Source organism: Lampetra planeri, chromosome 54, assembly GCF_965212315.1.
Source record: "Lampetra planeri chromosome 54, kcLamPlan1.2.h2, whole genome shotgun sequence".
Classification (NCBI taxonomy): Eukaryota; Metazoa; Chordata; class Hyperoartia; order Petromyzontiformes; family Petromyzontidae; genus Lampetra; species Lampetra planeri.
Window position 1 is genome coordinate 7,748,083 of NC_136160.1, and position 20,456 is coordinate 7,768,538.

The 20,456-nt window shown below is 58.0% G+C and overlaps 1 protein-coding gene across 4 annotated transcripts in view; it reads left to right on the forward strand.

The window, feature by feature from the left end:
• The window catches only part of LOC144735182 (chromodomain-helicase-DNA-binding protein 7-like), a 106,796-nt gene that overhangs the window by 71,298 nt on the left and 15,042 nt on the right, over nucleotides 1-20,456 (forward strand). For 3 of the 4 annotated variants that reach the window (XM_078617634.1, XM_078617637.1, XM_078617635.1), the window contains 17 exons: nucleotides 207-417; nucleotides 6,919-7,114; nucleotides 8,068-8,235; nucleotides 8,445-8,624; nucleotides 9,523-9,633; nucleotides 11,119-11,318; nucleotides 12,050-12,249; nucleotides 12,701-12,860; nucleotides 15,247-15,336; nucleotides 15,569-15,672; nucleotides 15,976-16,093; nucleotides 16,613-16,694; nucleotides 17,011-17,056; nucleotides 17,672-17,903; nucleotides 18,394-18,602; nucleotides 18,871-19,156; nucleotides 19,628-19,976. In XM_078617634.1, coding sequence (XP_078473760.1) covers nucleotides 207-417; nucleotides 6,919-7,114; nucleotides 8,068-8,235; nucleotides 8,445-8,624; nucleotides 9,523-9,633; nucleotides 11,119-11,318; nucleotides 12,050-12,249; nucleotides 12,701-12,860; nucleotides 15,247-15,336; nucleotides 15,569-15,672; nucleotides 15,976-16,093; nucleotides 16,613-16,694; nucleotides 17,011-17,056; nucleotides 17,672-17,903; nucleotides 18,394-18,602; nucleotides 18,871-19,156; nucleotides 19,628-19,976 — 2,942 coding nt within the window. The remainder of the gene's footprint in view (nucleotides 1-206; nucleotides 418-6,918; nucleotides 7,115-8,067; nucleotides 8,236-8,444; nucleotides 8,625-9,522; nucleotides 9,634-11,118; nucleotides 11,319-12,049; nucleotides 12,250-12,700; nucleotides 12,861-15,246; nucleotides 15,337-15,568; nucleotides 15,673-15,975; nucleotides 16,094-16,612; nucleotides 16,695-17,010; nucleotides 17,057-17,671; nucleotides 17,904-18,393; nucleotides 18,603-18,870; nucleotides 19,157-19,627; nucleotides 19,977-20,456) is intronic. The other variant, XM_078617636.1, reaches the window with a different exon arrangement.

Consider the following 20,456-nt stretch of genomic DNA (forward strand, 5'->3'; position numbering starts at 1 on the left):
GTAATGATTCGCCTTTCCCGGCGGTTAATTGTGGCGAGTGTTAGCGTCTCTAGTTGCTGCGGGGGTCACCTGAGGACACATTTCGTACGGCACAGACGAACCGAGAAAAACAGATTCCTCGCGCGGCGATTCCGACACCACAGACCACTCCCTCCCCCTCAGCCACGACTCGCCGTGACCTTGTGACCCTGTGACCTTGCACACAGGTGCGGAGGAGAAGATCCTGGAGGATTTCCGCGAGTCGCACGGGGTGGACGCCATGGACTTCCACCTGCAGGCCATGATCCAGGCGGCCGGCAAGCTGGTGCTGATCGACAAACTCCTGCCCAAACTCAAGGCCGGCGGGCACAAGGTGCTCGTCTTCTCGCAGATGGTGCGCTGCCTCGACATCCTCGAAGACTACCTCATCAATCGCCGGTGAGGCTGCTGGCCCGTGTGATGGCTCACGCGATGGCCCGTCCGCTAGCCCGCCCTGCGATTAGCACGGTTGACTATGTACGGTGCGAAGTTCAACGTACATACGTACCCTCTAGCCCGCCCGCTAGCCCAGTCACGCTTGTAAGTGTGCTGTTGGCGAGCGCCTGTGAAGGCCGGCACGGGCATGCAAGAGAACGGCAACTGCTCCAACAGTCTGTAAAGGGTATACGGCTGATCTTTGTCTTGGTGCTTGTGCACAAAACATCAATGGGAGGAGGGTGGGGTGGGGGGTAACGTTGCGGCGATCGTCCCACGGCGGTCCGGTCCGCTCAAACTCCAGGCTGGATCCCTGCTCGTTCCCTGCAACGGCCCCTTGAGACGCGGTCGCACCAAGGACGCCGTTTAACACCCACATGCTATTGCCGTGTCGGAGCTGTGTCTGCGTTGGTGCCGACAAACGCGGCCGCCGCACAGCGCACTAGCCGCTTGCGTGCCAACTCTGCTCGCCGCCGTGCCAGATGGCACGCGCCTCTTTTAGCGAGCGCCGGCCAGGCTACCGATTACGCTCAGTTGGAGCGGGAGTTGGCAGGCGTAATGGTCGGGGGGGAGGACGGGGAGGAGGGGGTTGGGGGGGTGCGGCTGTGTCCTGGGTGCTTGGACTTTTGTAACCACGTGAGCGATGTCTTTCAAACGGTGGTCTCGTTCCGCAAGCAGCTGCTCCGGTCTCGAGGATTTTGGGTAAAGCGGTGGGGGGTGGGTGTGTGGGGTGATGGTGGTGGGTGTGTGGGGTGATGGGGGGGGGCTGGGTGGGGGGGGATGAGGGGGAGTGGGGGTCTGGGAACCGTGGTGGCAGCAGTGGAGGCGGGTGGCGCTGCGGATTGTGGGCACGCGACGGGCCGGGCGTGATGGCTGCGGGACATCTGCCGCGGCGCGCGCCGGTCGCCCCGGCTTGTCCGTCCGTGTGTGCGAGCGTCTGACAGTGCGCGCGCGTGCGTGTACCCTGGAGGCCCCGGGCAGCCACGTGCCGTCACGCCCCCACCACCCACCGCCCTCCCCCGGTGGCCCTCAGGAACCCGCACACCCCTTCGCCACCCCCACCCCCCCCTCTCTTCGCGAGCGACTTTCACTTTCTCGTCGGAACGCGAAAGACGTGATGGTTTTTCAAACCGATCTTGAAAGTTGGCGTCTTCTCCGGCGTCCGGGGCCTCACCCGGTCAGACCTCTCCTCTCCCTCTCTCTCCCTCTCTCTTCTCTCTTCCTCGTCCCCCCCGCTCGAGTTCACCTCGACGGGCACGGCGCCCCCCGCCCGTCTTGGAAGCCGAGATAATTCATCTCTCCCTGCCCCCGGCGCCATCTCTTAGACCGTAAGGGTGATGGAGTGCGGCGGAGGCCGGTGTGGGAAGGAGGTGCGGGGGGCGGCCGATCGTGGCGGGGGGGGAGGGGGGCTGGGGGGGGCTGGGGGGGGGGGCTGGGGCGGGGGGGTGCCGCCTGTCGGGATGGATCGGCCCCCACGATGCTTAAATGGCTTCTGCCGGGGTTAGCACCCGCGCACAGACTGAGACAAAGATCCCCGTGTAGCCTGAAACACTGTTGGGGTAAGTGCTGTTAGCGAGCACCTGTGAAGTATCGGCACGGTACACGAGGCGGTGGGTGGCCAGTACCATGCCCGGCCGCCTTTGTCTCCCCAGCGGCGATGTTTAGACACCGCACCAGGTACTCATTTGAGGCTGAGTCGACCTCGCGGAGGCCTAGAAGCAGTTCAGAAAATCATCACTGGTGTTGGCAATGAGTGGGAAACGAACTCGGGTCGCCCTGTTCATCACGCAGCGCGCTGACCGCTTCGCCACAGCTCCCCTACCGCTCCCCTTCACCACTACGCCACCGCTCCCACGCGCGCACACACACACAGACTCACACACAGACTCACACATAGGCGCACGTCCCACCTTCAATCCCTGCCAAGTTGGCAGCAAGCCAAGGCAGCTTGGCCATCTGCTGCGCTCACACGCACGCACACTCGTACACACACACTGATGCTCTTATACTCTTATACCCCCAATGCTACCCCCCTCCCCCACTCCATATTCTCCCTCTCCCCTGCCCGCGCCGTGCTCCTCGTGCAAGGCAATTGGCTATGGCCACTGAATGCACGTGACGGCTCTTTCAGAAGCAGAGGTAGTGGAGGGAGGGGAGGGATTCAAAGGGTAGAGTCGGGTCTCATCACCGCCCCTACCACCCGCCCCTCCTCCTCTCTCCTTTCCTCTCCCCGAGTCTCAGAGGACCCTGATGTGCTTTGCTTATCTCCTGTTCCGATTTTGATCCTTTATGATCGGGGTCACCGTTATACCTGCCAACGCCGCAACCCCCCCCCACCCCCCTGCCCTAGCACACCCCTCCCCCCCCTCTCCAACCCCGACTGTGCCCACTGCCAACACTGATGACCTCCTCCGTCCCTCTCTCCCGCCCCGGCCTCCCTGGGAGGAGAGGAAGGAGGAGCGGTGTGCGATGAGGGATGAGAGCGAGCGGGGAGGTGGGACTGCTGCCGCCACCGCCACCGTGATTAATGGCTCCTCTTGTCCGTCCGGCTGCGTCGTGGCACCGTCCGTGACCTGGAAGCTGAGCGGGGTCAACCGGGCCTGGCGCGGTGCATAGTACAGTGCGGCGCGTACAGTGTGCACAGGGTCACGAGTTTGGGTCGCGAGAGGCGACGGGCAGCTGCATGCACGCGCGCACACACACGCAGTACACACACACACGCAGTACACACACACACACAGTACACACACACACACGCAGTACACACACACGCAGTACACACACGCAGTACACACACACACGCTCACACAAACGCGCGCACACAAAGGCACACGCGTGCACACACACGCAGTACACACACACGCTCACACAAACACGCGCACACAAACGCACACACGCTTGCGCGTACACGTGCACGCACAGGCATGCACAGGCGTGCATGCACACACTCACAGACTCGTGCACACTCACACTCGTGCACGCGCACACACACATGCGCTCAGCGGTCCGAAACTGAAAATTGGAAAATTGCCAAGGGGGAAGACGCACACACGAGCGCTATTACGCCACGTCTATTTTTAGCCTCAGGTGGGCACTAACGTTTGCGTGCGTGTGTCACGACAGCATCGCGGAATCCCACTCCAAACAAAGCTGTCATTACTTGACCATGATCAATCCACTGCTGGATGAAGGCCCCTCTCCCCAAGGCGTCTTTCACCATCTCGCGGCATAACGATCCATCCGGCACATGAGAACGAGGCGATTTTATCGCTCCGTCTCCGTGAAAGATGTAGTCCTTGGCACATTCCCTCTAGCTGCCACTCCGACTGCCCCATATAGATGGAATGATTACAGTGGAGTTGTGACGGCGATTCATGATGATTTATTCTTTAATCTAAATGCACTGGTCAGATGGTAATAACGTTTGGATTGAGGCTCGTTCCCCATCCACCTGACATGTTGACACACGGGGGGGTGGGGGGGGGCAGCCAGAGGCTCTAGGGGTGCCACGGTGGCAAGATGTTAATTACCTCGCCTGGTATGCAGGAGGTCGTGGGTTCGATTCTGACTCCTGTATATTTGGAGTTTGCGTGTCTCTCCCCGTGGTGGTCTCGTAGATTTTTCTTCGGGCCCTGCGGTTTTCCCCTCCACATTTAGAATCAACATCACGCATTGAGACTATTTGGACTGCTATAGCAATCCACACGACAAGCCACTTCGTTGGGCTATTATTTGTGATAGCCAAAGTCGCTTCTGACAAAGGGCTACATAGCTCGGTGGGGCCTTACCTGGTGAAATAAAAATAATCGTTTAGTTTCTCCCTGTACCAGTCCTGTCCTACTTAACCCTTACCTTCCCCTACTCATGCCCTTCCCAGACTGCCTTGCCATTCCCTGTGCTGCCCGTACCTTACCCACCCCCTGCCTTGCCCGGCTCAGCCTTGCCCCCACCTGCTCGTGTGACTGTCCCCATGTCTTAGCTCAATCCTCACCACACCCCCGCCCCCTCCCCGTGTCCTTTCCACCACCACCACCGCTGTGTGGGCGAGGAGGTCGATTCCCCCCCGCCGACCGCTCCCCCCCCCACCACCACCCGGGCTGAGCCCATGCCGGTGGCGTGCCGGTGCCCTGTGTGCCAGTCATCAGGGCTCGTCAGGGATCCGGTGAAATTGGCAGCTGCCTCGGTGGCAGCAGCGCCAGTGGTGGTGATGCTGCTGCATCTTGATCAATCGGAAGGGGCAATGGGGGGGGCCTTGACAGCATCTGAGAGCTTTGCGGGTGGGGTAGGGGGGGGGAGCGGTCGATGCAGCCGAGATGCGGAGGAGCGCAAAGTGCGATTTGTATTCTTGCGCTCGCCCTCCCACGCCACTGCTGGTGCAAGGAGGAGGAGGCCTCCACTGGAGGGAGCTGCAGAGAGCCCCTCTAGAGGAAATCTTGGAGGGATCATGGCTGAGTCCCCCCCCCCCCTCCCAACCAGGGGTCACCCACCCCCCCAACCAGGAGTTACCTAACCCCCCCCCCCAACCGCTCTCTCCCGCTGGGCCACGTGACCCGGTTACGTTTCAGCCGTCGTGCGACCGTAACAAGGAGGAGGAGGAGCCCGTCGTGAGGGCCTCCCCCCCCCCCCCCCACCATGGGTCCCACGTAACGAGGAGGGCAGGCCGGCGACGGGCGCGTGCAACAAATACATCATCTTAATTAAAGTTCGCGCGCGAGCTCGACGGGCCCACGTGCTACACCTGGATGGCGGGAGAAACGGACGTGGAAAAATCCAATTAGGGCGGCGCGTTTACGCACGCGGTCGTCGCTCTTACTACCCCCCCCCCCCCGCCGAAGCCACCACGGATTTAACGACGCCGCTTTAGATGTTTACGGTGTTTTTTTTACCCTTGGCCACGCGCTCGCCTATCATTGGGAGTCTAGATGCAACGGCGCGTCGATGGCCTGGGCGTGCGGAGCGGGTGACCCCAGGGGGTGGGGGGGGGGTTAGGCGCTCCTAAGCGGGCGCTCGTTAGCCCGCCCGCTGTAAAGCACAGCGTCGCACGCCTTCCTCGCTCTAATTGCGCGCGGCGACGACGCTCTCTCGCCGCGATGAACCTCGAACTAACACGGACTCGAGCGCAGTCGCGCGGGGAAGGGGCGGGGGGGGAGCGAGGGTTTGATTAGTTGTCCAAATTATTAACGCGAGCGAATCGTGTTGTCCTTCCGATTAGCACAGCTGGGCTACGTACGGTGCAAAAGAAGTTCAACGTACATACGTGTAATGTATTAAAACGAGTGGGAATCGCGCGCAGCCATTTGTCAATCCCCTGCTGGGTGAACGGCTTCTCATGTCGGGAGTTGTTTGAGGTTGACCGTACTTCACCACGCCGGTCAGTGCGGGTTGGTGAAGTTTGACGTTGGGGGAGGGGGGATGGGAGGGTGTGCAGCGGCAGTTACAGGACTGGATAAATCCCCTGCCACAGTTGTAGCTGGGAATCATAAAATATTCAATAATTGTGTGACCTGTGTAATGGCTGCCCCTCCGAGCTGAAGGGGTCGGTGTGGGGTGATTTTTTTCCCAGAGGTCACTCGTGCTTTGTCTTGACCCCCACGGGTGTGCCACACCAAGGTAAGGCTCAATGAGTTCTACAGCTCTTTGTCAGAAGCGACCTGGCTATCACAAATGATAGCTCAACGAAGCGGCTTATCACGTGGACATTTATAGCGACCAAATACACACTTGGGGCCGTCTCCGCAACCAGAGATGGATCCTGAGAACGGATTCTTCACCGCTTCTTCCTCGCCCACTCCGATGTGTGTCCTCACGGGAGTTGACCACCACGCTCCTGTGACCTTGCTGCGGCAGGCGGTCGAGTCGTGAGCGTTGGACGTTGGACTCTGTCGCGCGTGGCGGTGGCGCCCCCTGCGGCCCACAGGCGCAACGCACGTTTCACCCAGCACCGCACCGCGTCTCCCCCCCGCGTCTCCCCCCCGCGTCTCCCCCCCGCGTCTCCCCCCCGCGTCTCCCCCCCCGCGTCTCCCCCCCCGCGTCTCCCCCCCGCGTCTCCCCCCCGCGTCTCCCCCCCGCGTCTCTCCCCCGCGTCTCCCCCCCGCGTCTCCCCCCCGCGTCTCCCCCCCGCGTCTCCCCCCCGCGTCTCCCCCCCGCGTCTCCCCCCCGCAGCAGCAGCGGTGCAATTACAATGCCGATCTCGAGAAGGACTCCGTCAACATCTAAGGCAGAAGACAACAGCGTACAAAGGAAGGGCCGAGAACAAAGATGATGGAGTGAAGGGCAGAGGGAACACCGGCGTAAGATGACCGAGCTGCAAGTCTTGTGACAGGGTCACCAGGAGGTGGGGGGAGGGGGGTAGGGTTTGGTGGTGGGGTCAGCCGGTGGCGCCGAGAAAGCGTTTGACGCACCCCACCCTCTGTCGTAACCGACGGACGCGACGGCAACTGAGCACGCGTCTCCAATGCTCCGCAGGTACCCGTACGAGCGGATCGACGGGCGCGTGCGCGGGAACCTGCGGCAGGCGGCCATCGACCGCTTCTGCAAGCCGGACTCGGACCGCTTCGTCTTCCTGCTGTGCACGCGTGCCGGTGGGCTCGGCATCAACCTTACGGCCGCCGACACCTGCATCATCTTTGATTCGGACTGGAACCCGCAGAACGACCTGCAGGTGAGAGGATGGTGCGCACGCGGGGTCCTAGCGTTTCAAGGGACAAAGACGAGGTTCCCCCTCCCACCTCGCCTCTGAAGCCTTTTCCCTCCCGAGACGTCTGCAAGTTGTAGGGTGGCGGGTGTCCGGTTCACTGGCTGAATGTGCGCAAACGATTTGCTGTTAATTTTTTCTTCAGAGAGCCGTTGTTTTTAAAGGCGCGACCGCACTCTACGGTATAGCTGGCACCAAACTGTCATGCTCCCTCCCGCATGGCCTTGTAGGACCTCAATACGTCTTCCAACCTGAACCCGTACCAATAAAGTTGTTTTAGTTTTTAGTCCAATTCCATTCCTATGATGTTCACGTACGTCATAGGAATGGGAAAAGGTTCATAGGTTGTTGGGGCAAGTGCTGTTCGCGAGCACCTACGAAGGCCGGCACGGCACACGAGGGAGGGGGTGGGTGGCCAGCGCCATGCCCAGCAATGGTGATGTTTATACAGTGTACTCGTTTGAGGCTGAGTCGACCTAGTCTTGCACACACACACACGTACCCCTGAGGGATGCCTTTCAGGTTATGTTTTTATGCCGGATTTTTTTGTTTCCAATTTGAGTATTTTCATATTTAAATGTATCACTTCTCTGTTCACGCAATTTAATCGATGTCATTAAACTTAAATATCTTACATATAGTGCCATCGTTAATTAGAATTATCTGTGACGTCCGTTTAGTCAAACCGATGTCATGAGGTGACTCACGTCATCGGATCCTCTGGATTGTTCTATCTCGGTCGGATAATTCCGAGTTTCTCGGATTCGGCGACCTATTTATTATTATTCCTTTATTTTCCCAGCCGTCCCGTAGAGTGCTCTCGGCTTGATTCGCGATATTGACGACGGTGACACCACGAGCCTCTGTTTTTCCGACATCTTCCTCTCCTCCCATCTCCCATCACCCCCCACCCAACCCAGGCCCAGGCGCGGTGCCACCGCATCGGGCAGAGCAAGGCGGTAAAGGTTTACCGGCTCATCACTCGCAACTCGTACGAGCGCGAGATGTTCGACAAGGCGAGCCTCAAGCTGGGCCTCGACAAGGCCGTGCTGCAGTCCATGAGCGGCCGGGAGAACGCCACCAACGGGGTGAGACGTCGGAGAAAATGGCACAGAAGAATGAGTGGGGGGCGGGCGGGCAAGTCCGGGCGGCAAGTAATTGAGCCCGGCGATTGAACGGGAGACGCGACGCATGTGGCATCTCTGCAAAGCCTCGTCTCGCCGGATAACTGACCCTAACGGTTGCGCGCGCGTGTCCCTCTCGTTCTCCTCGTCTGTTCCTCTGGTCCGGCCGCCAGGTGCAGCAGATGTCCAAGAAGGAGATCGAGGACCTGCTGAGGAAGGGCGCTTACGGGGCCATTATGGACGAGGAGGACGAGAGCTCCAAGTTCTGCGAGGAGGACATCGACCAGATCCTGCAGCGCCGCACGCACACCATCACCATCGAGACGGAGGGCAAGGGCTCCACCTTCGCTAAGGTGGGGTACGGGCGCGCGGGCACACGTGTGGCCAGTACCTGATTGCACGATTAATAATTAAAACTATTAAACTCTTAACTACGTTTATTTTACCAGGTATGGCCCACTGAGCTATGTAGTTGTTTTTCAGAAGCCACTGCGCCCCATATAAAGTGATAGCCCAACGATGTGGCTTATCACGTGGAAGTTTGATCGCAGCCAAATACTCTAGATGCGTGACGTTGATTCTAAATGTGGAGGGAAAAACCGAAGGGCCCGGAGATAAATCCACGCGACCACGGGGATAAAGACATGCAAACTCCAAATATGCAGCAGGCATCAGGGTCAAACCCTCGACCTCCTGCGTACTAGGCAGGGGAGTTAACATCTCGCCACCGTGGCGCCCCATGTAATAATAACATTGAAAGCCATTACAAGGGCACGGAGCAAACAGCATAACATTCAACTTTGGTCGATGTCCAAAGAGTTTAGCTCATACCTGGCACTGTTGGCCCCAGGCCTGGTGGTGCCCGTATCCTGTCATCGCTAGCTCGTCGCGTAGCCTTTGTCTGGCTTGTCACGAGATGAGAATAATGATGACTGATTATGATAATTATTATTGTTATGATTGTGTTGAAGATGGTCGTGGTGGCGGTGATGATGAATGATGAGTATGGTGATAATACTGATGATGATAATCATGAGAATACAAATTACTTTGGTCAAAGTTAAGTTGATTTTTGTGGTGGTGGTGATGATGATTTTAACGAAGTTTGTTGCCCCTAAGAATGAGGATCCATGGAGTGATGATGTCATCAGTGTTGATGATGATCGAATGATGAAAGACAATGAGAATAATGTTGACGACGATGACGAGGATGTCGGCGATGCCCGCCCCCGTGTGTGTCCACGACGGCAGGCGAGCTTCGTGGCATCGGGGAATCGGGACGACATCTCTCTGGACGACCCCAACTTCTGGGCCAAGTGGGCAAAGAAAGCGGAAGTCGACCCGGACGCATTCAGCCGCAGGGTGAGTCCACCAGCCGCTCCCCCCCCATCACCCCCCCCCCCGCTTGTTATTGTCCATGTGTACATTCAGCATCTTTCGCACCGTACGTAGCCAACCGTGCCGTGTGGCCCCGTCTGTTGTCGTGTGGTGGTTAGCACGCTGCGCTATGAACCCGGCTACCCGAGTTCGATTCCCACTCACGGCCAACATCAGTGACTTGCCTGAACTGGTCCTGGGCTTCCCATAGGCCACAAATGAGTACCTGGTGCAGTGTGCAAACATCAGGTGCCTGTGTGTGGTCCCGCCCTTGCCACAACTGCTTGTGTGTTGGCACCAGCATTAATTAACAGTTGATCACTGAAAGCACCTTCCCCATCTGTCTGTTTGGCTGTACAAGGAATCTTTATCTTATTATATATATGCATGTGTGTTCCACCATTAGTTTCCCCTCTCAATTGTACAGTTTTGTTCGTTCCGCGAGTGTGAATGTAACATTTGCACGTAATTTTCACATAATCATTGATCCTCACTTGCTATTCTGAGTGATGTGTGTGTGTCTAAGAATAGATGTACAGCACGAGCACTTTGTAAATTCACCACTTTATGAAGGCCTCCGCCCCCCCCCCCCACCCCTATCCGCACCATGTCAGTCATGGGGGTTGCTTGACCATACTTTACCACACCGGCCGTTCTGGATTGTTGAAGGAGGGCGGTCATAACTTGTTCAGATATCATTCGCCGCTGGTGTTAGCCGTGGCCGGGAATCGCAACTGGGATTTATTTATTTCAAGGGCGCCACGGTGGCTTGGAGATGTTAACTGCCTCGCCTGGTATGCAGAAGGTTGTGGGTTGGATCCCGACCGTGATGCCTGCTGCTGTATATTTGATATATGCGTGTGTCTCTCCTCGTGGTCGCGTGGGTTTTTTCTCCGGGTCCTCCGGTTTTTCCCTGCCATATTTAGAAAAATATACGTTTAGATTGCTTAGATTATTTTTCTGCTATAAATTTGTACATGATGAGCCAGTTTTGTTGAGCTATCATTTTGTGACCAGGTCACTTCTGAAAGATAAGTTAACAGCTCAGTGGGCTTTACCTGGTAAGTAAAAAAAAAGTTACATGCTTTTGTATTGTTTGTTGTTGTAACGTTCTGACCTGTCCCTACTGGACGTCTGAAAAAAAAGAGCTTTATAGCTCATCGGATTCCTCCTGCAGTATAAATAAATATTCTGATTTTAGATCCCTGAGTTCATCTCGCTCGGTGCACTAACTGCTGCGCCACCACTCCACCTCAATTCATCATTCCACACCCGCCCTTGAATCGTGAAGCATCTTTCACACGCCTGGTGTCGTCATTTTGTTTAACCCGCTGAGAACTCAAAAGACCAGGATAGAGTCTCTGTTTGGCGAGGGCGACCTGGGCCACCGGAAATGTTCGTCGCTCGTGTCGTTTGCGTCGGACTTGGAACTAATTACTTGTGTGTGTACATGTCCGTGCGTGCGAGCAGAACACGTTGGTGATCGACACACCGCGCGTGCGCAAGCAGACGCGGCACTACGACGCGGTGAAGGGCGAGGATCTGGACTTCTCGGAGGGCGACAGCGACGACGAGCGGGCGACACCACGCACGCGCCGCAGCCACGACCGCGCCGCGGGATACGCGCGCACAGAGTGCTTCCGCGTCGAGAAGAACCTCCTCATCTACGGGTACGAGCACTGGAGGGGACTGGGCCGGTGGGACGGTGGGAGACCACGAACGAGTCGGTCGGGAGAGATGCAGCGGATTGGTTTGAGGCCTCGCCGCGGTGAATGTGGTGTTCCGTCAATGCGAGCCGAGCGCTCCACGTGTGCGCCTGTACGGGGTGCGGTGATGTATTGGTGAGCGCATTGCGCTACGAATCCAACGTTCCTGTATCCCGTCCATGACCGTGGATATCACCAGTGGTACGTGGAATGTTAACGGATTCTGAGCCATCCCGAAGCAACTCGGCCTTCAAAGGAGTAGTACCTGGTGCGGTTTGTGTAAAGCATCAGCACTGGAGAAACGGGTGGCGCCCAGGCATGGTGCTGGCTGCAGCACGCGCTCGTGCGCTACACCCGCCTTGGTTGTGTTAATTCTCTCGCCTGGCATGCAGGTGGTCATGGGTTCGTCCCTTGACCCTGACGCCTGTATATTTTGACGTTTGCGTGTTCTCTCCCCGCATTTGTGGCAGTCAGGTCGCTTTTGAGAAAGAGCGACAGAAAGCTCAGTGGGTCTTTCCTGGTGAAATAAAAAGTTGTAGTTATTTAGTTGTAAATTGGTTCTCGCTAACAGCGAAAAGCACCTGGTCCAGCAACCTGCGTGGGCCACACCGTCGGGATGTTTGCTTGGGTGGTGTGCGTCACTCTGGATATCCTGCCTTCTGTGTGCGTACGGCCCCTACCGCTCGCCCGCTCAGCTGGGGCCGGTGGACCGACATCCTGTCGTACGGGCGCTTCAAGCGCCGGCTGGCGGAGGGCGACGTGGAGGCCATCTGCCGCTCGCTGGTAGTCTACTGCCTGCAGCACTACCGCGGCGACGAGAAGATCAAGGCCTTCATCTGGGACCTCATCACTCCCACGGCCGACGGGCAGACGCGCACGCTGCAGAACCACTCGGGTGAGCCGCTCGTTCGCTCTCACAGATCCGCTCGCAGCTCGTGCCCCGGTACGTCCTCTCGCCGATGCCGACGTTAGTTCCTGTAGATTTGGCCCTGTGACCGACGATTCCAGCTTCCCGTTAAAACCGACTGGGAAAGGGATCTTTGTTAATCGTAAGGGAGATGCGTAGTTGTGCCTCGTTTGTGGAGGAGCACCAGAATAGAAGGACGTTGCAACCAAGACGTCCCAGTTTTGTTTTGGTTAGCGAACTCTGTGGTGTCCCTACAGATGCGAGATTCATTATTTTCCGTTTATACAAAAATTGCGATTGCTATTTTAGTTTTCAGTTGCGCGCACGAAAAAATGCAGTCCCACGCGGGGCCAGCCGGGGCCTCACGCAACCTGACCTCGTGACCTCGTAACGCTCGCCTCTGACCTTCCGACAACCCCTCCCCCCGCCACGTCGACAGGCCTGTCGGCGCCGGTGCCGCGTGGCCGCAAGGGCAAGAAGGTCAAGGCCCAGAGCGGCCTGCCTGACCTGGAGAAGGCCGACTGGCTGACCAAGAGCAACCCGGAGGTCATCCTGCAGGACGAAGGCTACAAGAAGCACCTCAAGCAACAGTGCAACAAGTGAGAGGGACGGGGAGGAGGGTGGGTGGGTGTTTGAGTGTGGAGGGGATGGATGTGGAGGGGAAGAGGAGGTGGGGGGAAAAAACAGAAAACTCGGGAGAAAAATCCATGCGACCACGGGGAGAGAGAGACGCACGCAAATTACATATATATGTAGCGGGCTGTGGAAGGCTAGCTGCAGAGCGGAGCAGCAGTGCGGCTGCAGGGCGGAGCAGCAGTGTGGCTGCAGAGTGGAGCAGCAGGGTGGCTGCCGAGCGGAGCAGCAGTGAGGCTGCAGAGCAGAGCAGCAGAGTGTGGCTGCAGAGCGGAGCAGCAGGGTGGCTGTGGAGTGATCGTCGGAGGAGACGCGGGCCTGAGCGAGGACGCCGTGTGAGCGAGATTTATACGAACCCAAATAAAGGACAACGGAGATCGACACTGAGAAAGAGTCCTTTATTACATATACAACAGGCGTCATGGTCGAGATTGAATCTACGACTTCCTACATACCAGGCGAGGTAGTTAACTTATCGCCACTGCGGCACTCCCGAGAGAAGGGTATAGGAGGAGGAGAGGGTAGAGAGGGTTGGGAGAAGCGAAGGGTGAGCCGAACGGGGGGAGGTGGGGAGGGCTGTGTAATGATATGGAGTGGAGGAGAGTCACCTCACCCCCATGGTATGGTGCAGTCACCACGCATCGGCGATCCGTCACCGATCTCCCCGCGCCGCTGTGGGTCGGTGCCAAGCCATGATCTTAATCAGCCAGAATTTGTCAACTGCTGGATGAAGGCCCCCCCCCACCCAAATCCGTCGTCATGTAAAACCTACCCTTGTGTGATTCTCTAAAAGTGGCGATGTAAACAAACGCGCGGTGGAAACGAGGCATTCTACACACGCAGCACAAGCTTTGCGAGTCGTAAGCGTTCAGTTTATTCGGAGAGTCTGCAACATGCCGACGAGGAGTGTGATCGTCCGCCCCCCCCTCCCCCCCCCATTGCGATTCAAGACCTGGTTCTTTGGTTAATGTTGATTCTCCGTGCGTGTCGTGAGCACAGCAGTCTTATCATGATCAATAATCGATTGGACGCCCTGTATATTTGGAAGTCTGCATGTGTCTCTCCCCCGTAGTGTCGTGGATTTTTTTCTCCTGGTCCTCTGGTTTTCTCTCCATTTAGAGACATGCATTGAGATTATTTAGATTAATCTGCTGCTATAAATGTCCACGTGATAAGCCACTTTTGTTGAGCTATCATTTATGGCCAGGTCAATTATGGAAAATAAGTTAATTCCTCGGTGGGCTTAGCCTGGTAGGATGGGGATGGTTGTGTTTCACTCGTAGGCTTTTGGGTGATTTGTTTACCTGTATTCTTCGGGTCTTTCGGTAAAGTCACGTAGATAGGTTCAAAGAAAATAACAAAAAACTAAAATTCCTACAGTCACGAAAGCTTTAAGTCAAGATTACCTGTTCTTTGCACTACCATCCTGTTATTGTACCATTTGTTGTAACGTTCTGACCCGCCTCTGCTGGACATCTGCGAAAAAAAGAGCTTTCGGATTCCTCGGATTCCTCCTGCAGTATAAATAAATATTCTGATTCTGAATTGACGCATCGTTAATTTTGGTGAACGAACCATTCCGCTTACGGACCGGAGCGTCGGCAACGGCGGCTGCTGGCTGTGCCGAACCAATTGTTCCGGCTGCCCCTTGTTGAAGTGGGGGCAGCTCGCTTTCAAAGGTCGCAGCGAGAGCAACCGTCCCATTTTAAAGCGGGCCCGCCCACCCCGCCCTACCCCGAGGGCAAGGCGGCGTCCGAGTGGGACCACAAACGGAAAAGCAAGCGGTGAATGAGACAGAAATTGGGTTTCTTGGCGACTCGCGTTCGTCGATTTGGCGCCACCATTTTGCGTTACTGCGAGCTGCACACGGGGACCGCGGAGGATTCACCGAATGGTGGCTGCGGTGATGCCCAGACTCGCGAAGATCATTGCGAACAGTTGACTTGTCAACCGCATTACGAACAGCTGACTTGGACTTGCCAACCACATTGCTCGTCGGTGTGGCGGTGGTGGGAATTTGGGCGTTGCTGTTCAGTGCGACTGGTGGTTGGTGCTGTCGATTGTGGTTGGTGTTGTCGTCGGTGTGGCGGTGGTGGCGGTTGTGGTTGGTGCTGTCGGTTGTGGTTGGTGTTGTCGGTGTGACGGCGATGCCAGTTGTGGTAGGGGTGTTGCCCCTTAGCGTGGCGGTGGTTGTTGCTCGTTGGCATTGCGGTGGCGGTTGTGGTTGCGGTGTTGCTGTGCAGTGTGGCTACGGTGGTTATGGTGGCGGTTGTTGCCTGTCGTCGTGACGGCGGTTGTGGTTGTTGCCCGTCATCGTGATGATGGTGGTGGTTGTGCTGCCCTGCTGTGTAGGGTGTTGCTGCGGGTGCGCATGCTCTACTACCTGCGGCAGGAGGTGATCGGGGACCAGGCCGAGCGAGTGCTGCAGGGGTGCGACTCCAGGTATCATTGACAGTGTGTGTGTGTGCGTGTGTGAATGAGTGGATTTAAATGCATGTGAGCACATTCTCCCTGGGGCTGGTGTACTGCATAGAATCCAAAGTATGTGACTCATACGCGGTGCGTGTTTGTGCGTGTGTTTTCCTGCGCGTGTGTGCGTGCGTTCCCGCGTGCTTGTGTGTGCATTCTTGCGTGCGTGTCCCTGCCTGCTTGTGCGTGCGCACTGTGCCCCCAGCGAGATCGACGTGTGGATCCCAGATCTCGACCAGGGCGACCGTCCGGCCAGCTGGTGGAACTCAACGGCCGACAAATCCCTGCTCATCGGGGTCTTCAAGCACGGTGCGGTCGCCCCCCCCCCACCAAGCCTCCCGCCCCTGACCTTGACCCCTCCTGCGCAGTCAAACGGTCGCACCATCGCGCCGCGCTGCTTGTGCGCACGCCACGGGACTTTTGGTACACCGTTCAGTGGCAACGAGTTGGAGCGTATCGTTGACCACCTATGAAAACCATATTTAACGTGAGTACTAGTGTCTGGTGTTTCCGCATCCGCTTGCGTGTTTGTTCATGTGTGGTGGTGTGCGTGCGTGCGTGCGTGCGTGTGTGGGTGCGTGGATGTGGCCGTGTGCGTGTGGCGGTGCGCAGGCTATGAGCGGTACAACTCGATGCGCGCGGACCCGACGCTCTGCTTCCTGGAGAAGGTCGGCATGCCCGACCAGCAGGCCTTCGCCGCCGAGCAACGCGGGGGTGATCTGGGCGACGGGTGAGTGGTGGCGGCGGCGGTGCTGGTGGCGGCGGCGGTGCTGGTGGCGGCGGCGGTGCTGGTGGCGCCGCTCTCACCGTCGTTATTGTTCGTGGTTACCGATGCTTTCCCACCGAGATAGAAAGCGTTGATGCGTTGGTTCCGTCCGTCTGTTGTCTGTAGCGGGGAGGGCGTGGGGCCACGATAACTTTCGTAATTAGGATCCCGTATGAAAGAAACTCTCGTGCGAGGTGCTGTTGCTATTTGGGACTCGGGCCACGTGATCAGAGGGTTGTGCAAAACTTGGAGACGAAAAAAAACACTCCTTAAAGTACCTGTTGAAGCCAAACGGGCCAGGACACCGAACCGAGGTTAATACAATTTTAACTCTACGACTGAAAGTGCTGCCCAGCGCTCAACCAAGGACTGACAGTGTTGATAGTGTTCTAGTATACGAAGTAACGTGTTTCTGTGTTGAGCTGATTGAAGTGGTCATTAATTTTGTGCGTGTGTTTGCGTGTGTATGTCACCGGTGCTCAGCGGAGAGTTTGAGCGCGACGAGGGCGAGGATCCGGAGTACAAGCCGGCACGCGCCGCCTTCCGGGACGACATCGACATCGAGGTGAGAGGCGGCGCCACGCACCATCCACCACGGAGAGAACCACCACCACCACTCGCCACCACTATTATCTAGTCCCCACAGGCACTGATAATCACTACCACCGCTGCCACGACCACCACCACTTGCACCAAAGTCACTGCCGCTGGCATCACTTCCGTCATAATCACCAATGTAGCCACGATCATCGTCTCCACGACCACTGCCGCCAGGAAGGTGGCAACTTCACGAGCAAAGGAGAGACGCAAAACAAAATCCTGTCCTTACGGTGTCACTCCAGGCTGGTCTAACTCACGCCCCCCGCCCCTCTGTGTTGCAGGACGACTTCATGTCGTCGTCGGACCTCAAGATGACGATCTCCGATGGTACGCAGCACTGCCCACCTCGTCACAACCAATTAACAACCAATTAACCCTCTGACCAAATCACCGTCAATGCGCCCCGTGTCATCGTCGTCGGCACTTGTTAGCCAAGCAGGCTCCAGCCTGGCTTCTCCAGGAGTTCTCGGAGTGGGATTTGAGTGTTGCGTGTGATATCCTCCTATGCACGGGTGTTCTCGGGCTGGCCAAATGTCCCTAAGGTCGCAACAGTCTTCCCGGGTCAATCATTAACTCTTTTTTTTTCTAAATGCCACTATTGTATAAATGCTGAGCGGGTTGAGCGACCCCTAGCGAGGACAAAGGCCGCTGGCACACTCGTCAGGAGGCGTCTCTCTCCTGCCCTCTGCTGTGGCGTTACGGCACCTGCATGCAGATCGATGGTCAGGTCAACTCCCGACATAACAAAATCTCCAAACTCTCTCAAGGGGGCGTATCCCCTGTTTTTTTGTACAGCACAATATTTATACGCTTGGAAAATTGCAACAGGTGTGGAGCGGTGCCACGATGGTTATCGCACTGTGCGCTCTGTACCCAAAGACCTAATCTCGACATCCCCACCCCCCACCCCACCTTCTCCTCTCCCCCATGCGCCGCCTACAGACGCCGGCGGGGTCGGCGGCAGCTCGTGCGGCGACGGTAGCGGGCGGCCGGGCTGGCCGTCGGGCTCGGCGCTCACCACGCGCCTGCGCCGCATCGTCACGGCGTACCAGCGCTGCTACAAGCAGCAGCAGCAGCGGCTGCTGGCGGCGGCCAAGCCCGACCGCAGGCGGCGCCGCCGCAACGAGGAGCTCATCCAGGCTCGCGAGGCCGCCAAGACGGAGCGCCGGCAGAGGTGAGAGAGGCAGGCGCCGGCGAACTGACCGGTCCGGCCAAGAGTGACGGCGCCGGCCGTGACTTCTTGCCGCTTTCATTATTTTTTTTGCCGTTCCAATACGGATGAAGTCGTTTACACACCTCACGTGCCTGATGATTGATACGTGCATCCGCGAGACGTGTGCGGACGTGCGAGGAGCTGGTGGGTGCAGTGGGGCGCGAGACCGCAAGGCTGACATTTCTCACCGATTATTTTCCGGGTTACTGGCAGACTTTGAGTAGGTGGCGCCATGACTAGCGGTCACAGCCATCCGGCTGAAATTCAGCCCAGGTTAGAACGCTCGCCTCTCGGTCAAATAGGTTGTGAGTTCAAATCCCTGTTGGGGTAATTGGGCTACCATCGTTGCCGGATCAAAAGCTGAGAGCGCCGCTTCCAAGGGAAGTTTCTGGAGCGAGTGCAGTCACTCACCCCTCCCTTCCTCCCTCGTCACGGGAACGTGAACGCCCAGGTGGACGCGCCGCGAGGAGACGGATTTCTACCGCGTGGTGTCGACGTTCGGCGTGGAGTACGACCCCGAGCGGCAGCAGTTCGACTGGTCGCGCTTCCGCGCCTACGCGCGGCTCGACAAGAAGACGGACGAGAGCCTCACCAAGTACCTGCTGGCCTTCCTTGCCATGTGCCGCCGCGTGTGCCGCATGCTGCCGCACGAGAGCGACCGTACGTGTGGCCAGCACGCCCCCACCCGCCCGCACCGTAGTGGCCTTCCTACTGCCGCACCCTGCCTATTGCGTCCCGTCATCACATTACGCCGCCGCATCCTTCGCATTTGTGTCTTTCTCACCCTCCCCATGTCCTTCTCACCTTCTCTGTCTCGCTCTCTCGCCCTCCCCGTGTCTCTCACCTATCGCATCTCCCCCGCTCACTGTGCGCACGTCCCTTCCCCGCCTCTCCCTCTCGCGTCCACCTCCCCACCATCCCGGGCCAGGCCTCGTGGACCCGTCGCTGTTGCTGGCCCCCATCACGGAGGAGCGCGCGTCGCGCACCCTCTACCGTATCCAGCTGCTGCGCAAGGTGCGCGAGCAGGTGCTGCGCCACCCGCAGCTGGAGGAGCGCCTGCTGCTGTGCGCCCCCTCCTACGACCTCCCCGATTGGTGGGAGTGCGGGCGGCACGACCGCGAGCTGCTCATCGGCGCCGCCCGCCACGGGGTCAGCCGCACCGACTACCACATCTTGTGTGACGCCACGCTGCCCTTCCGCGAGGCGCAGCAGAGGTGAGCGCCGACGCCTGACCCCCGACCAGACCCCGTCACCGTAGCAGCAGCAGCGTGTGGCTGGGCACGGCACGGTCGGCATCTAGCAAACTGTGAAAAGGGTCAAATGCTGGTGCTACGGGCCGACGGGCCCTGCGGCTGAAGATAGCTGCTCGTTCTTTCTCACGTACTTGTTTATAGACCCGTAGCCTCTCATAGAGACCCGTAGACTTGTATAGTGACCCGTAGACTCACATAGAGACCCGTAGACTCGCATAGAGACCCGTAGACTCGCATAGAGACCCGTAGACTCGCATAGAGACCTGTAGACTTGTATAGAGACCCGTAGACTCGCATAGAGACAGACTCGCATTCATCAACATCAATTGATGCATCATTATGCCTCCACTCATAAGAAACGCTCTCGCTGCTGCTGCTGGTAGCGAGAGTGAACGCTACTCGGCGCCAAACCAATCGCGTCTCTTGCCCCAGGTACATCCAGTGCCAGACGTCCTCCTCCAGCACCAACAACGCCAACGCGCTGGCGCTGCTGCGGCACCAACACCAACACCGTGCCGCAGCCTCCCCGGTGGGGGGGGACCCCCCCGACGAAACCGCTAATGGGGCGACGGTGGCAGTGGCGGCGGTAGCTGGGCCGGACGGAGGGGCGGGGGGTCCCGACGAAGGGCTGGAGGAGGTCCCCGACGGGGCGGCGCCGGCCCTGGCCGAGGAAGAGAAGGACGGCGCCGTTGCCGCCGAGGAGCCGACGCCGGCGGAGGTGAAGTCCGAGTCGAGCGAGGAGAGAGCGGAGAACGCCGGAGAGGCCGTGGTGGACGTGAAGGTAGGATGAGCGTGGAGAGCGCGATGAAGGCAACGGGAGTGATGGTGGTGGTGGTGGTGGCGGTGATGATGATGATGGTGGTGATGGTGTTTTTGGGGGGGGAGAGGGGCGGGATGAGCAAGGGCCGTGTTTCCCAAGTTTATTTGTGTCTTTGGGTTTTTTCAGCATTTCTCCAAAATGTTATTCCCAATGGGCTCGTGCGGCACACACTGAGAGCCCGTTCGTTTTGCGCGACGTGTGAGCTCGCAACGGGCGGCGCGTTGCGTGCGTTTTATAAGTGGTCCGAGACGCCGTAGAACAGATTCTGAGATCTCTTAAAATGGTCTCTTTGTCTCTCCGTACACTGGGGGCTGCCCCCCCCTCCGCTCCCACCACCTACAGACACGTGTGGTAATGTTTGTTCGCGTAGTTGTTAAAAGAATGTGTGATTGTGTGATCCAAACTGAAGGGCACGGGTTGTTTGTGCGGTGAATGTACGTA